This window comes from Apteryx rowi, unplaced genomic scaffold, assembly GCF_003343035.1.
Source record: "Apteryx rowi isolate R43461 unplaced genomic scaffold, aptRow1 scaffold_152, whole genome shotgun sequence".
NCBI classification, from domain to species: domain Eukaryota; kingdom Metazoa; phylum Chordata; class Aves; order Apterygiformes; family Apterygidae; genus Apteryx; species Apteryx rowi.
Genome location: NW_020447775.1, coordinates 1,768,875 through 1,784,423, shown reverse-complemented (window position 1 = coordinate 1,784,423; position 15,549 = coordinate 1,768,875). Strand labels below are relative to the sequence as shown.

General features: G+C 40.7%; 1 protein-coding gene across 10 annotated transcripts in view; it reads right to left on the bottom strand.

Moving 5' to 3' along the window:
• PPP6R3 (protein phosphatase 6 regulatory subunit 3) overlaps positions 1-15,549 on the bottom strand; it is a 46,958-nt gene that overhangs the window by 12,558 nt on the left and 18,851 nt on the right. For 7 of the 10 annotated variants that reach the window (XM_026059126.1, XM_026059123.1, XM_026059124.1 and 4 more), the window contains 9 exons: positions 14,801-14,950; positions 14,195-14,259; positions 11,448-11,563; positions 10,953-11,038; positions 6,915-7,001; positions 3,935-4,032; positions 1,740-1,794; positions 1,230-1,360; positions 146-264 (listed from right to left, as the gene is read on the bottom strand). In XM_026059126.1, the coding sequence (XP_025914911.1) occupies positions 146-264; positions 1,230-1,360; positions 1,740-1,794; positions 3,935-4,032; positions 6,915-7,001; positions 10,953-11,038; positions 11,448-11,563; positions 14,195-14,259; positions 14,801-14,950 (907 nt within the window). The remainder of the gene's footprint in view (positions 1-145; positions 265-1,229; positions 1,361-1,739; positions 1,795-3,934; positions 4,033-6,914; positions 7,002-10,952; positions 11,039-11,447; positions 11,564-14,194; positions 14,260-14,800; positions 14,951-15,549) is intronic. The other 3 variants (XR_003252385.1, XM_026059122.1, XM_026059121.1) reach the window with 2 other exon arrangements.

Genomic DNA, 15,549 nt, shown 5'->3' with positions numbered 1-15,549 from the left:
TCTATTATCAATAGTCTTTACAGTTAAAAAAAAAAATTGTAATTTTCATTTTCAAGATAGCTGGAATAAAAAAGAGGCAAACTCCTACAAAATACTGCTAGATCTAACACTTCAACTCCGAGCAGCTGGGATAAAAACTACCTACGTTCATTTAAGTCCACTTCCATTTTGTCCTCTGTATTGGTATGCGATTCAAACAAGTCTTGTTTCGTTCCATCCTCTTCTTCAGAGTCTGTACTTTCTTCACTGTCCGTACTGCCCGAACTTAAAAAACAAAAAAAAGATTGTTTACGTTCTGCAATTAGGATCAGATCCTGGGCACAGTTAAACACTGGTGAAGTGGAGAATAAAGAGAACTACAACAACTACCAATTCTGATAGATTAACTGAGTTATGATTCATTAGCTGTTAGCCACCCACCCTGTTCCTCCCCCCAAGAAACGGGGTTTTAGATTTGTCATTTCATCATGCAGAGAGGCTTTTCCTCCCCTCTCACAAGAGAAAGGAAACAGATTTTTGTCACTGTTGTCAAGCAAAAGGAAGCAGAAGATGAGAGCAAGGAGTCAGACCAACAATATCTGAACAGAAAGAGATCGGTTCACTCTCTCTGTGCTAGACAGGAGCGCCAAAGGAGGCACCTAAATACAAAACTCTTTCCAACACCACTTAACAAGACATAGCTCAGTTTATTTTGAAATCTAACAACCAACCCAAGTGTCCCAGAACCCGGTCCAGCCCCTAATTACACACTTCCTTGAACCCTCTGGAAATCTCTCCCTTCCCGGAGAGCACCACTGGCACCACCGACACTAACACCGAGGCAGCATCGGAAGATGAGGATGCCTTTGAACTGTATCACATTTGCAGCCACGACAGCAAAAGGCAGGAGCAACAAGTGATCTGGCAGAGAAGTTTTTAGCTACATGCTCAGAAGGCCTGAGAGCTATAAGAGCTGAGGTATGCCAAAAGAGCCGAGCAGGCAGGAGAGCTGTTGCTGTCTTCTGCAAATTAAAGCTGGAGGAGACCAGCACTAGGTCCATCCCTCTAATCATCTCTCCAAGAATAACTGAAATGTTATGCCAGAAAAAAATGAAAGTTATGAAGTTATGAAAAATGAAAAGTTATGCCAGACAGCCACTGTGTGAGCAGTCAACTTCAAGCAGAAGATGTACTCAATAGCAAGGGCTTGCTATAGCACTATCTGGGTAAGAGAGGAAAAAAAAAATTACCTGGAACGCCTCTGGGATTCTGGTGTAAATGCAATGTGTTTTTCTTCCCAGATATCTTCTTCATCAGAGCCACCATCATCAAATTGCTGTATCCGCTCCTTACAGCATGCCTCAAACAAGGCTATATTGCCCTAAATACATAAAAATATATATATATATACAGACTCTGTATCTATGATTAACTAATTCTGTTTCCTTTGGTAAACATTTGGAAACACAATTATTCTGAAGAGAATCTTAACCCAGTGAATAAAATCACTTCTCAAAAGCAGTAAAAACCAGAATACCTTGACAACTTGAAGCTTGTCAAGAAAGTATTCAGTGACGCTTGTTTTAGCGCCATGCTACAGGAACAAGGCAAGGTGGCTATTCTCTGAAGATGACATATTATAAAGGAGTAAATATAACATCAACCACTACCAAAAATGTGAGGTCATATGGAAGTTTAAAAGGCAGCGGTTGTCCTCTTTCAGACGCAGGAGTTCTGAGAGTAGGGAAATACATACTTACACTTTCATTCGTATTGAGGGTAAAGTTGATATCTGACACCCGATCAAAAGAAACACTACAAAAAGAAAAAGAGAAAAAGAAAAGCAGAGATGTATGCAATCAAACAGAAAAAGAGATAATGTAGATACAAAGACATTTCATTTTCAGAAACCTTAAGTTTCTCATTTTCTGATAATCTAAAAATATAAGATTAAAGACATAGTAGTTTCCAACACACAAAGAACAGTCAACTTCTGCACTGAAGAGGCCCAGCATTCATCTGTTTTTTCTAACTGTGAAATATTTTAAATAGAAGTACAAAAGAAAGATGTCTCTATCCTGTGATTAGCTGTGTGGACACAGCAAATCTTAAATACTGTACTGTTATGCATTGGAAAAAAGAAGCAACTAGACCTAAAGAGTGTTTACGCTGACTACTGACTAGCATGACACATCTTCTCAAAATCCTGCAGAGATCCACATGAGCAGTCCTTACTTCTGCTAATCGAGTTCACCTCAGCAACAGGCAAAGTGAAAAATGCAATACCAACCTTCATTTCTTAAAGAAAAACCCAAATATCTTCGTTATTTTTAAACCAGCCACTGAACAGCAGTCAGCCCCCACCCAGACTGAACACTAAATATTAGGTCTTAAAACTCCTCGTATATTAAGCCACCCAAAGTTTCACCAAATGAGTAACAGACATGCTCTATATTAAAAATTGCATTAAGCAAGCTAAATCTTTGGGGGAAGTAAGAAGCAGCAGAGGAGAAAAAGTTGGAAAATCCCACCAGACTTTCCTTCTCCAGCCACATACAGCAGCGCATTCAGCTGAGCATGCACAGCTCTTCCCCTAATCCTCACTGCATTACAGACCAACTAGGAAACACGGTAAGTGATCTACGGGACTGCAAACGTAATGACTTCTGATACGAAGCAAGTCGATTCGCTCATTTAGACAATATCCCAATATAGCAAGTTATCCGAATCACGACACTGAGCTACTGTGCAAACTCCTGCACAACAGTGAGCACAAAGTTGCAGCTGCAGTTGACCCTGGCACAGAAAGGCACGCACCTTTAAAGCAAAAGTCATTTTTATCAATCGCTGAATTCAACCAATACGTACAACATGAACGTAGCTACTACACACCTCAAGAGATGTGCTCCTACAACCCTTCGGCGAGCTTCTTCCCAGCAGGATCATATACTAACGAAGGCCTGATCCTCGCATCAAAATTCTGATCCTTTCCTCCCCTCCTCTCCCCCCAGCCCCAACACCCTCTTGCTTCTAATCAAGAGAAACGGGATCTTCAGTTGCTTTCCCTCCCTTCCCCACATACTCCCCTCTCTTAAGGGCATATCTTCATCCAGAGTCTCAGCTGATTATGTGGGTGAAACCCCAGCTATTCTTCTTGGAATAGAAACTTCAGCATTCTCCTCTTATCTGCATAGTCTGGCATCCTAATCCAGGAATTCTGATCAAGTCAGAATCGATTTTGTTTTCAGCCAAAACTCCCGTTCATTCCCTTTCCCATTACTCCATCAGTTTATTTTGAGCTGAAATATATATATATATATACACACATATATTTTAAAACTGGACCAAGACCATTCTCATTTCTCCTTCACTTACCCTAACTGCGGGAATCTGTCTGAACTGCCTTGCCCTTGAACACAAAGGTAGATTTATGATGCCCTTCCTTACTGTTTCCCTACAGAAAAGAACACTCATGGATGCGTTGTTCCTGCCGTCTTTTCCAAGCAAACTGAAAKGCAGAGCTACGTGTCTGGTCTGGTACGTAGATTCAGAGGTGGGATAGCTCTGAGGCACAACAGAGAAGAGTTAAAGTGCTCCCAACAAGGCAGTGGCACATGGCTTTAAAGAACAGAGCTGTAATTTAGTTATTTATTCACAAGCACTGTGTTCTCATGCTAGCACAACCTGGGCATGAAGGAAGAAAAAATAAATAAAAAATAAAAAAAGGAGAGAACAAGCTGTTGCTTTCCTCTATGAATGCTCAGGGAGACTTTTTAAGAGCACTCAATCAATTAATGCACACAGCTGGTACAAAAAAAAAAAGACAGGACTCATTGGTGACTGCTCCACATCAATAAAGGCTGCTGTTTATCATCAAAACACAGTCAAATACACAATAAAAAAACCCAAAAAACTACCAGGACTATAATCAAAGCCAGCATAATGTTATACTCACTTGCCGATGTCATCTTGATCAGCAAACTTCTCATCGTTGAAGCCAAACTGGTCAATAAAATTGGACGTCATTTGTTGCATCTGATAATCAGAAAAGGCCTGGCAACCCCAGGACCAACGACAGTGATATAATGATTCTAATAATACTCTAAATACTATTTGCCCATTTTGCTCCAAAGAAATAAAACTCTCTAATCTAAACACAGAGAACAGGAAAAGGATTTGTCTTAACCTTTACATTTTAAGTGGCAACACCGACTATACACCTACTTCCACTTACCGATTTGAAAGCCTGTCTAATAGCAGCTCTTAATAAGAAAGTTAAATCTCTAGTCTAAACACGTCTCAATCAGCACCTTTCCAAATGCACCCCTAAGAAATAGGGAAATAAGGCGAGGCACCGATACGAGAGAAAGCCGCCTTCGTTCTTATTAACATGAAATTATAAACCGTGAGATCTGTGGAAGGGGGATTATATATAGAAACCGAAGCACGGTTGCATATTCATCATTCAGTTAACCGCTAGCGGTACCCGCCTCGGGCACGCACACCAGCGGCCTCTTGTCAGCAGCCAGAAGACATCAGTGGGTACACTAAGAGAAAACTAATGAATAATCCTCATCTCAATGCAGTGTCACCGACTCAGTTCCCCCCCCCTTTATTTTTTTTTAAATTAAGGATGCCAATGTCAACTCCCAACAGACTGCTAGCCTTAAGGCATGTAATAATGGGTATGTACACATTAAGATATACATGAGTATTTTTTCATATCCATAGCCATAGTTTATGTCCCTTACTTTCCAGGACTAAAGCTAAATTATCATCCATTCCTTAGAGACTTTTAATAGCGGTATTTCCATGCGTAAAGCTAACCAAGGCTAGGATATTCTAGCAAATGTCTCTCCGTAGAGGAAACGCAAAGCGATTAAAGAAGTTTAATGGGCTTGTTCTACCTTACAGCACAAGGCAGAGCTGTACGAACACCACTCACCAGCATAAATAAAAATTAGACAGGAGGTTCATGTCTTCAGGTGGTTATGAAACTAGTGTTCAACTGTAATCACTAAATCAGAACTGTCTACAACAATTACATAAAATAGTTATAAATTGCTGGGTTGCCTGAGACTCAAGACAGGAAGCTTTATCCTGTGCTCTTAACATATTTTTTTTACAGAGCTTTTAAATAGGTCTCTCTCTGTAGACAGGTAAAGGTAATATATCCTCCTGTTACACACCAAAAATCTTTGCTCTTATCAAGCTGCATACTGGGAGCAGGCCTCAACCGAGTCTGCAGAGGCGGCCTCAGATTTAGAGAGGGATGGAAAGTGGTGCTAAGCTGGTGGAGGGCGAAAGAGAGAGCAAATAGTGGAAGCGTGGATCACACAGCTGATAAAAATGTAAATAAACAGGCAATCCTTTCCTGAAGTGAGTTTCCAGTGCTACAGAAAGACAGCATGTGAAATACTCATGGCACAAGAAGTCTTACATGCCACGATTAGGTTGATGGAGAGCTTCAAGTTGGTTTTAAACCATTCTTCAGAAGCCTAATAAGTGTTTTGGAGGGAAAGAAAAAAAAGCAGCCTCCCCTTGTGGACTGAAGGGTCTTCATTAGAAACAACATGGTATCAAATCGGATTTGGATGCTAGAAGAAAGAAATCCAAGCAAATGTAATTCAGCACAGGCAGAAGTTACATTTGACAAACAATAAATCAAAGGTGAATAGGTTCCTAAGTTGGTATTTTTCCTCCTTTACCCATTTCCTAACAGGGGCACTTAAATCTTGAGAATCTACCTCCTTTTCCCCTCCTTTAAATACTGGCCCACATAGGGTATTCTAGGTGAAGTCAAAAACATATTTATGAATGAGCTTGTTGTAACTGGATATTTCTTTAAGTAACTTCAATGCGTTTCCCCCCGGTGATTTGTCTAGTATCTTGCTTTCCTCACAAGACAACTTRAACAGTAGATTTCACTATCCTAGCTTAAAAATAAATACTAAGAAAACGGTGACAGGCTTGAAAGCTAAAGCAGTAGACCATCTGCATTTCTCTAGYAGATGAACTACCTGGAACTGCTGTGACTGCCAAGACACAAAAGATCATTAAGGGGGTGCATGAAAAGCACAGATATATTTAAAGATCTTACTTTCTCACTAGAGCTGCTACAGAAGGCACCCAACCTATCAAGTCTGTATTCAGGTGCATCTTACATGTGCAAGATCACTGAAACAGATAAAAACGGAACAGAATCTCTTAGAACTAGACCCACCACCCCCAGTCAAACTTCATAATTATGAAAACTGTAGAAGATAAAGTACAAAAGTCAGTCTTGGTGCTCAAGACTACATAGTTACAACATAGCTTTTAGTATGAGCTCAAGGTTAAAGTAAGATTTTGGTTAATAATCCAGTTATTACTGTGTTCTGCATAAAGGCTGTACCCGCAGTCTTGTGCTCTGTGGCCATGCACCAGCAGCTCCTGCTCTTTCACCACTACGGGGAGAATTGAAGGAGATGCGTATTGCAGAGAGGACAGTGCTATTACAAAGTTGCTGCCCTCCTCCAAAGATGGCACCAACGTGCTTCGTAATCAAATCATCCCCAAAGTACTCCAAAAACACGCTACCACCATATTAAAATCAGTTAATAAGCTATGAAGCCATCAGAAATTCAAGCTGGACACAGCTTACATTTAAGCTTTCAGGCTGGCTGATCCCCAAATTCTCTTAGCATTCAGACTTTCTTAAATGAATAGATGAGCRGAGATCTGCGCACACAGCATGATCAAGGACTAAAAATCTGAAGGCAAGTCCAGATGCTGTGAATTGCACTAAAAGCCACATCTCCAGGTTGGACAGAACACGTCTGCGTGGGCACACGAGAGCCTTTTCTTTTAAGCTTTAGATTCTGTTTTGCTTGTGATCACTGAAGAAATACTTGAACAGAGAGAGAAGCTTATGCTGTTAGAAGAATTCAACTCACCTGCTGCAGGGACGAGTCCTGCGAGAAGCCYGTTTCCTTAAAATCAATTTCATCATCACTGGAAGAATGAATGTGGCAGGTAGTAACCTAGGCAAAGGAATCGAGTCACCTACTTAGTACGCGCGAGCAGCTCAGGTACACTTGCAATATCTGCCCAAATCTTGACTTCATCTCAAAAAGAGAAAGTGAGTTATCTTCAGTTTTTCCAACTGCTGTACCACATAAAACAGCCTCAGAATTGTTTCAATAGCATCATCCCATACCTAAGCACTGGGCRCCCAGTAAAAAACAAAAGCAAGAGGTTACGCTACTTTAGAACGAGCCTTTAGCATATGGCAAGTCAGGGGCTGACAACTGGCTAAAACTAAGTCAGGCAAACTTGCATCTTGTCTTTTCACTGCAAGATATACAGTGAGTGACAAGTGAATTAGTAGTCACCGAAATTCTAAGTTACACACCAAGATCCTCCTCCCTTTCAGTAGGTAGAATGCATGAAAATTAAAGAGAAACTGTCTTGGATATCTATAGCAGTTACAAAAAGAAAGTTGAGTAGATGGGGGGGGGAAGAAATCCACCTTCAAAAAAAAAAAAAAATCAATATTTATTTGCAGAAGTAAACCTGGAGTTGTAGCAACAGCAACAATCATTTTAAACATTACCCTGGAACAGGCAGATTTTTTGATGACCTGACACAGAACCGGGGAGAATCGTCTGTCCAGCCACGCTGCTGCCTAAGCAACGTGTTCTAAGAAGGACTCGTCCTCCATCAGCACAGGACTCCAGAAGAAATTTTAGCTGGGACAGCAACAGGCTAAAGTACCAACAGCTGACCCTTAAGACCTACATAGGGAACGTGCAAGACTTCATACAAGACAGACATCTTTCTGCACTCCCACACATATCGCAGGATGACACTACAGTTGGGCAATACACGCAATAAAGGTACCTTGTGCTTTTATGCTCCCTCCCCCCCCCCGGTGCAACGCTTATTTAAAAGCCCCATCATTTTGGGTGCTCTACTCTTGCACATCCACCACTCTGCCCTGCACAGCAGTTTGCATACTAGGTGAAGGCTGACTTCAAAGTATGAATTGAAGCTGTATTTGAATTTATGAAGTAAATATGACAGGTCAAGCTTAACACTAGGCTGTTGCTAAGAAGCAGTAAGAACAGTAATACACCAAATCTTGCGAAGTCTGCACCTTTTACTGTAATTATATAGGGCCCTATACCACAACTCAAACTATCCTGGAGACCCAAGCGTCAGCACACTTTTGGAGGACAAGATTTAATATACCTGCTCCTTCTACAAYTGCAACTTGTTGTGGGGGGGATGACAAGGAAGACAGACTGGGGGGGCGCACACGCACACAGGACACTGAAAAGTTGTTCACTAGTAATAACTGAAACTAAATAAACAAGTTAATCCGCAGCAGAAATCCTGCCATTACTGCTGTAACAGAAGCAAGCTGRGGACTCTTAGCTAAATACACTGTCTTCTCCCCCAAGCTCTCTGCAAACCAGCAGAGCATGAAGCCATCGGATAATGACTTTCGTTTCCTGACAGCTGCTATAGCATGAACCCAAGAGAAGAAAACCTCTAGCGTTACTCCACCCAAACCATTACGGGGAAGAACTATCCCGGGGTTTAGTGGGGGGACAAATGACCCCTGCAAATTTCAGCAACTTTAGTTAAGAAAGCAAACTCCTTCCTGTTCAGCCCTGTCACTTCCTYGCACCTTGCGCCAGCAGTGCCACACTGGCACTCTTCAAAAATAATTCATCCTAATACATGGCATTTTTGGTCCCATTTCCTGCTGTTACCRAGGGGGATTTTCCACAGGAGAACGGAACTACGTGGTTATTTTTAGGGGAATTATGAACAATTTGTCCTGTAGAGCTGTATTTTTAGGCTTAGGGGAGGTATATTCTTCTTACCTGGTATTTAAGTACCTCATGAGCATTCAATATCATGACTAACAATACTGGAAGGATGCTATAAAAAGACATTTCTTTGAAACAAGGAGTCTCTTGGGCAAACCTAATTATTACAAATTGCATAGCATTCTTCACTATAACAGCATCATTAAAGACATCTTGCCTAAAGATAACGTGAACAATTACCCCCACATTTGTTTCACTTCAAGCTGTATCTCTAGCTAGAGAAGTTTAAGCAGGTAAGCTTAGAAAAGTATTGCCTACCACTTGTATCCATTTATAGCAGTGGAAACAAAAAATAAACTTCCTGTGAAGTCTGTAAGCTGTTTGAGGAGCCTGAGATTGAAGCAAGCGTGTAGCAGAACTAAGTCTGCAGTTACTGTTGCTTTACGAAATTTAACCAGAACTTGTTAGAAAGACCAAAAAACCGAAAGCGTGAGAGGGTGGGCTGAAGAAAGGAGATGAAAAGGATGAAGCATTGATAGCTTTGCAAATAACATCCCCAATACAAAGCAACTGAAAAAGTGAGAATAATCTGATGGTCACAGAGGCAGCTCCTCATGGGTGGCATCCCAGGACCACATACTTTGCTCCACTAAGGGCTCCCATATAGWCTTTTTGAGAGCTGCATGACTGAAACATTGAAAATACTCATGAGATCAGCTATTTTTGTAGCTTTAAAATAACAAACTTATTTATGCATTTTTTTTTATATGTGAACTTCACATAACAACAGTATGCGCATGCAAAGATTAGGTCACCCAAGCATAGTACATCCAGTGTATTGAATAAAGATGATCAAGTACAACAGCAAACCACAATTCCAGCATCCAGGTCAGGCGCTATCACATCACCTCTGACTAGAGAGTGCTCAGCAGCTTGCTTAGGACAGGAAAGCCTTCAAGAAAGGAAGCAAGTCTACTTGTCTACTCGGCTTTAAGTGTAAGGCTAATCCACAGAAAATTAAGAAAAGTTTAAGACCTTGTCCTGGGGACACTGGGCGTCYGCACTTCAACATTTTTCAGGTGTAAACATGAATTATGGCAACCTCTTTTTACCCCAGGGTGCTTTTGAGAACTTATCAGAAGAGCTCAAACACTCAGTGTCTGGAGCTGAGCAACATGTCTAAGAGGTCATACACACAAGCGTGGCGATTCCGGGGCAGCGTGACTGGGGAGCTCCATAACGGCTGCTTTCAGCACCCACCCATGCAAAAAGTATAACTTGCACTTGACTCAGTAAAACAACAAGCTGAGTTTTCCGAGATCCGTCTTTTACCATCTCCTCTGCCACATTTTACTGCCCATTAGCTTTTGTCTTCACAATAAATGCCAATTAATTCTCATGAGTCTTGGATCATGAGAGCAGAAACAAGGCCTGTAACTTTTTAGGAATTCAAAACCAGTCACCATATTTCCAAAGTGAGTTTTAGACATGAAAGTGTGTTTTAATGCTTCATATTTCCATTCATCTGAATTTTGTGGAGCYTGGGGAAGTCTACCGCTAAGCCGAGTAATTCCAAATAAATGGCTAGGTATCTTAAAAGCTAAGAACTGTTATAATGTTATTAAGTATAGATCAGCTTAAAACTCTGCCTCTTTAGATGAGGTTTCTCTTGACCTTGGTCCAGCAGGTGAAATTGCTAAACAAGGGAAAAATTCAAYACATATAAAAGGTTAAATATTTAAATTATAAAATATAAATTTTACATTAAAATTCATTACATAAAAACTCACTATTATACATACTGTACAAGAAGAAATTAACACCAACTTCTGCACTTTTAGTCTGTACTCTGAGCAGACAGGAGGTTTCAAGSAACCTAACACAGAGGTTTCAAGGAAGGACATCTTCCTTCTTAGTGGTTGTCCAGGAGGAGCTACAGAGTGAGCTACTGCCAAGACTCTCATACTAAGTATTAGTGGTRTAGCTATAGTTAAGAAGGAAACTAAAGAAGCATCAGCTCAGCTACTASATGTACTTGCTGACACTATCTCAACAGCACGGCAGTTGGAAAGACTGAAGCAAAGCTGGGTTCCCAGCAAAAAGGAACAGGGACCCAAGTAAACGGTGACAACTGGCAAACTTCACACCACTTACCAGGTCCACTGTATTCCTTTTATTAGTTTCTCCTAAAGAGCTTGTGCAGAATGTCTCCCATCGCTCTCTGACCTCTTCCGGAAGCTCTAGGATAGGAAACAGGAGGAGCAATAAATAAATATTATTGACAGTGAAGCATCACTTAACTTTTAATTGTTCTTTTCTCCTCTGCTCTTAAAATTAAGGCTATCAGAACTAATGCAAGGAACATATACATCCTCCTAAATCCCTATGGATTACCCTGCCTAGCAAGCGGATCCAAGCTAAGCAGGTCAGTATCTCTTCATATGTATTTTAAGGAGCTTTGATACTGCTCAGGAAATTTGGAAGAAACAAATATATATTTAAGGATAGCCGATTTTAAACTGAATGGGTCAGAAATGATCAACATTTTTTCCTTTTACACAAAAGCTGCCTTTTTATGCAGGTAGGATTCATTTCCCCCCAAATTTGATAAGGAAAGCAGCGAAGAGAAGCTTGAGGTATTAACGTTACCTTTAATAAGCTGCTGGACTAGTGCACTGTTTGGCCCCTTGTCAGTACTGTGCACAATACAGTTTGCTATCCTTGTTAAATGACCCATATAGCCGTGCCGCCTTCCTCCTTCGGCCCTGCAAGAGAGGAAAGGAGTTCAAACTGTTTGCGTTCAGAGTAACTGCGTTCGTATGTTTTGTTATAAAACACCATGGTAAAGTCAAGGAAGTTACACAAGATAAATAACCTAAAGGTTCTCAAGCTGAAGGGTCACAGAAATACTCAAGAATTTAAGACAAACTGGTTAGGCTACCCTAAGCTAGAAGACTAACAAGCATGTAAATTATCACCAAGGAAATGCCGAGTATTTGAACACATTCTTGCTGCTTACACATTTTTTCATATGGGGAAACTAAGGCGGCGCAGCATGGTCAAGATCAAGACAAAATTAACAACAGACCCATAGTTATGGGGAAACAACCCTCAGTTGTGGAAAAGTGTATTTTTCAACATCATAATACACAAAGCATTATTGCAGCTATGAGCCTAAGACTATCAAAAGAAAAGAACTCCTTACACCCTATATATTCTAATAATGTAGGAGTCTCTCAAAGTTATTTCTAGTATACATAGCCAGAAAGGTTTGACAAACTGAAATTTAAGTTGGGACTATGGACTATCGCTTTCCTGAAGTTTACAGGTAATATTTAAGTACCCACTAAAAGTTAAAGTGCTATGGCAGATCTGATATTCTTATATGACAGAACTGCTTTCTAGAAACCAGAAGTATCAGTTTCCAGACTAGTGTTTTAGGTAGCCATGACCAGCTGGAACTGCTCTAGATCTGACCAAAGAGCTAAAATTAGAACTCCAAACCTGGGCTGAACTTCTGGCATTTAGCTGCAAAATAGTCAGACATTTGCTATGTGTTTTGTGGGTTTTTTGGTGGTGTGGTTTTTTCTTTAAACTGATGTGGGGGGGGGAGAGGGAGAGGAGGGGAGAGAGAGAGAGAGAGCGGGAGAGAGAGAGCGAGCGAGCGCGCGCGCGAGAGAGAGAGAGCACGAGCAAGCAACCTACTCAGCTGGCTTGGCAAGTCTCCTGTGAACCTGACTGAAACCCTCAGCAGATAAGCAGCTCAGGATCTAGCAGATGCTCTGTATACATGGTTCGTGTTACTTGTTTTTCACCATAACCACCCTCCACAAGAGGTAACCACAGCACTGTAGTTAAGCCAGGTCAACACAAAGTGCCAGGGATGAAACGGTACCCCACTGTTTACAGGAACAACTTGAGAGATTCCCGTCCCATTTCCTCGACTGCTCAGGTAAAATGCACATTCAGAACAAGCCACACGTGTTGCATGATGGCAAAAGGGTATTTTACAACGCAGGATACGTCAAAGAGCGCTTGCATTTGATGAGTGGACTGACTTGTCATTGCCTCGCCAAAACTCTAGGATATGACTCCATATCTTTTGTTAGCAAATGCTTATTAATCCCAGCAAATCAGTATATTAGATGTTACCAGCAGAAGAAATTCTTTCCAGATATAAGTACAATCTCAGATTTATACCAATGTTTTCTAAGCACCAGATCGAGAACATCTCATCATCTTTAGGCTGAATCTATGAAAATAACTTTCTACACTCTCAAACGAAAGACAGTAATTGCTGATTAAAAAAAACAAAAAACAAAAAACCACAATGACCTCTCTATAACCTCAGGAGAGCATGATACAGTGCTCTCCCAAGCATCTTCTATTTTATTTCTACAGTTAAATCAAGTCACTATCCCACTTCGAGTTCCCTTACTTTGTACCATCCTCTTCACCTCTTTGAAGATCCTTCTGCCCAGGTCTGTTACACCAGCCGTGTATTTACCATCCAACTCACATCAAGTAGGAACAAGGATTTGGGAGGGGGAAGTAGCATTTGTTTCTCACAGAACACACCAGCAAACTAGCAACGCCAAGCCAGTCAGCCAGTTCAGTATTTTGACAGGTCAGCTCTTTTACCAGAGGGCTGTTGTACCTCATCAAGTCAAGATTAAGGGCTTTTCTCCTGTTACCAACACAGCGTCAGACAATCTTAGTTACCTGAAGTTTCCATCTTCTCTCAAGCACACGCTTTGAGAAGATATTCTACCGCTGAGGACTCGGCTTTAACTACTTTGGAGTCTGTTCCTCTCCGCTATGCTTCAGCGTGTTCATAAACCCTTTTCAATCGCTAACCGGAGGAAAAACATGCAAGCGTTTTTCCCTTGCCCCTCTCAAAATCTGCGATGTGTTCCTGAACTTGAAGACGGGTAGACTCCGTTACCAGTCTGCACGGACTATATATACAGGGCAAGAATTAGGTTCGATTATATTCTCAAATGATAAGGCAAAAGAGCATTAAAGTACTACCCCAAAACAAGTCTGAACTTCAGACATCGCTAAATGAGAAACAGAAGGCCTTTAAGAGAGGAAGTTCAATGACTGAAAATGCTAATTCAAAGCTTTAATCCAAGTGTTAATGTGTGTTTTTAGAACTTAATTATTCCATTTATCACGCATAAAATAGTACTTCCATACACCACTAACAGAATTAAGTTGTGAAAAGCACTGAATATACAGTATACTTCAGTAGACAGCTCCTTAAAAATGGCATTTTAAGACAGAAGCAAGAAAATATTAGTTGGCTTAGTTCTGAACTGGTCAAACGTTCATGTCCAAAGTCACATCTGACATGGACCTTAATCGCAGCAAATGAACAAAAGCTAGTTACTCACTGTTTCTTTTCATTCATCTCCCATGCTTCAAGTATTCGTTCTACTAATTGGCACTTAAGGAAGAGCTATTAAAACAAACAAACATTTACTCAATACTTTTAAAATTACGTGGACACTAGTACGCATTTTCGGATTGATTTTAACAAATACCAAATTTTACAAGATAAGCTAAGTTCAGGATAGAGTCGTTCATTAAAAGATTTAAAGTTCAGAAGCAGCAGATCCCAACCACAAACCCAAGAGCCAAGCCTCCTCTAATTCTACTTCTTTTGATTGTAGCTGCTGAGTTGTACTACGGCATAGCTACTGAAATAGTATTTTTATTCCTAAAAATAAGAGGAACTGCTCTTTCAAGAAAAGAAGGTGCTTGCAGCTCTGCATACACACTCCCTTTGAGGGCAGGAAAAAAATCCCCCTCCCTCCCCAAATCTCTGCAGAACCTCCAAATTTAACAACATGAACAGACATATTACCAAAACCCAGAAAATACTCCTGTTCATTCTATATACATAAACCATACCACAATTGTACTATATATAAGAGCAACAGCAACAATATCCTGGGAAGGGGAAGTTCAAGAAACGCCCCCCTGAAAACACAACTTACATGTTTCAGTAAAAGATTGTCCCCAGTGGAATCCTGATCTGTAATTGTGCCATTTTCTGTGCTTTCAAAAGGACTTGCAAGAATCAATGCGATACAGATTTCCACTTGAGTATGCAAAAAATTATTCCACGTGTATTTGAAGAACATGTCCTGAAAAACAAGTTCAACGGGGTTCACGCAAACCAGGGTCTTTGCATTGAACATAACCAACAGTCTCATCCCAGCAAGTTATTTGAGTGACTATGCATAAGTAAGTTGTTCAAATTTTACAAATAAGTATTCTGGAAGAGAAAACATGCGACCTAGAAAAAAAAAGTTAATTCTTGTGCTTGCTATTATCTGAACAGAAAAAGGTCTAGCATACAGGATCAGAACAAATTCTGTAACTGCAGTAACCCTGGGGGCAACCAGCAACGCATTTTCAGGGAACGGATAAAGACGAGGATGCAACGACATCCCCCAGCTACACTCCTTCGGTTAACTGCAGCCCAGAGAGCCCCCGAGTCAGAAATGCTATTTATGACATGAATCGCCCTTGACAGATTTAGATTTCTCTTGCCACTTCAGGTAAACTAGGTGCAGTTTAAGATTATTAAATACCTTGCACAAAACAGAGACAAATACTGAGGTATTGAGGTTGAGATGCAATGAATACCACCCACCTAATCCTGTTCTTGGTTCTCTATAGTTTTCCTCTTAAACACAGGAAAAATAGCTTTTAAAGCATCATGGCCACTTATTTTAGACTA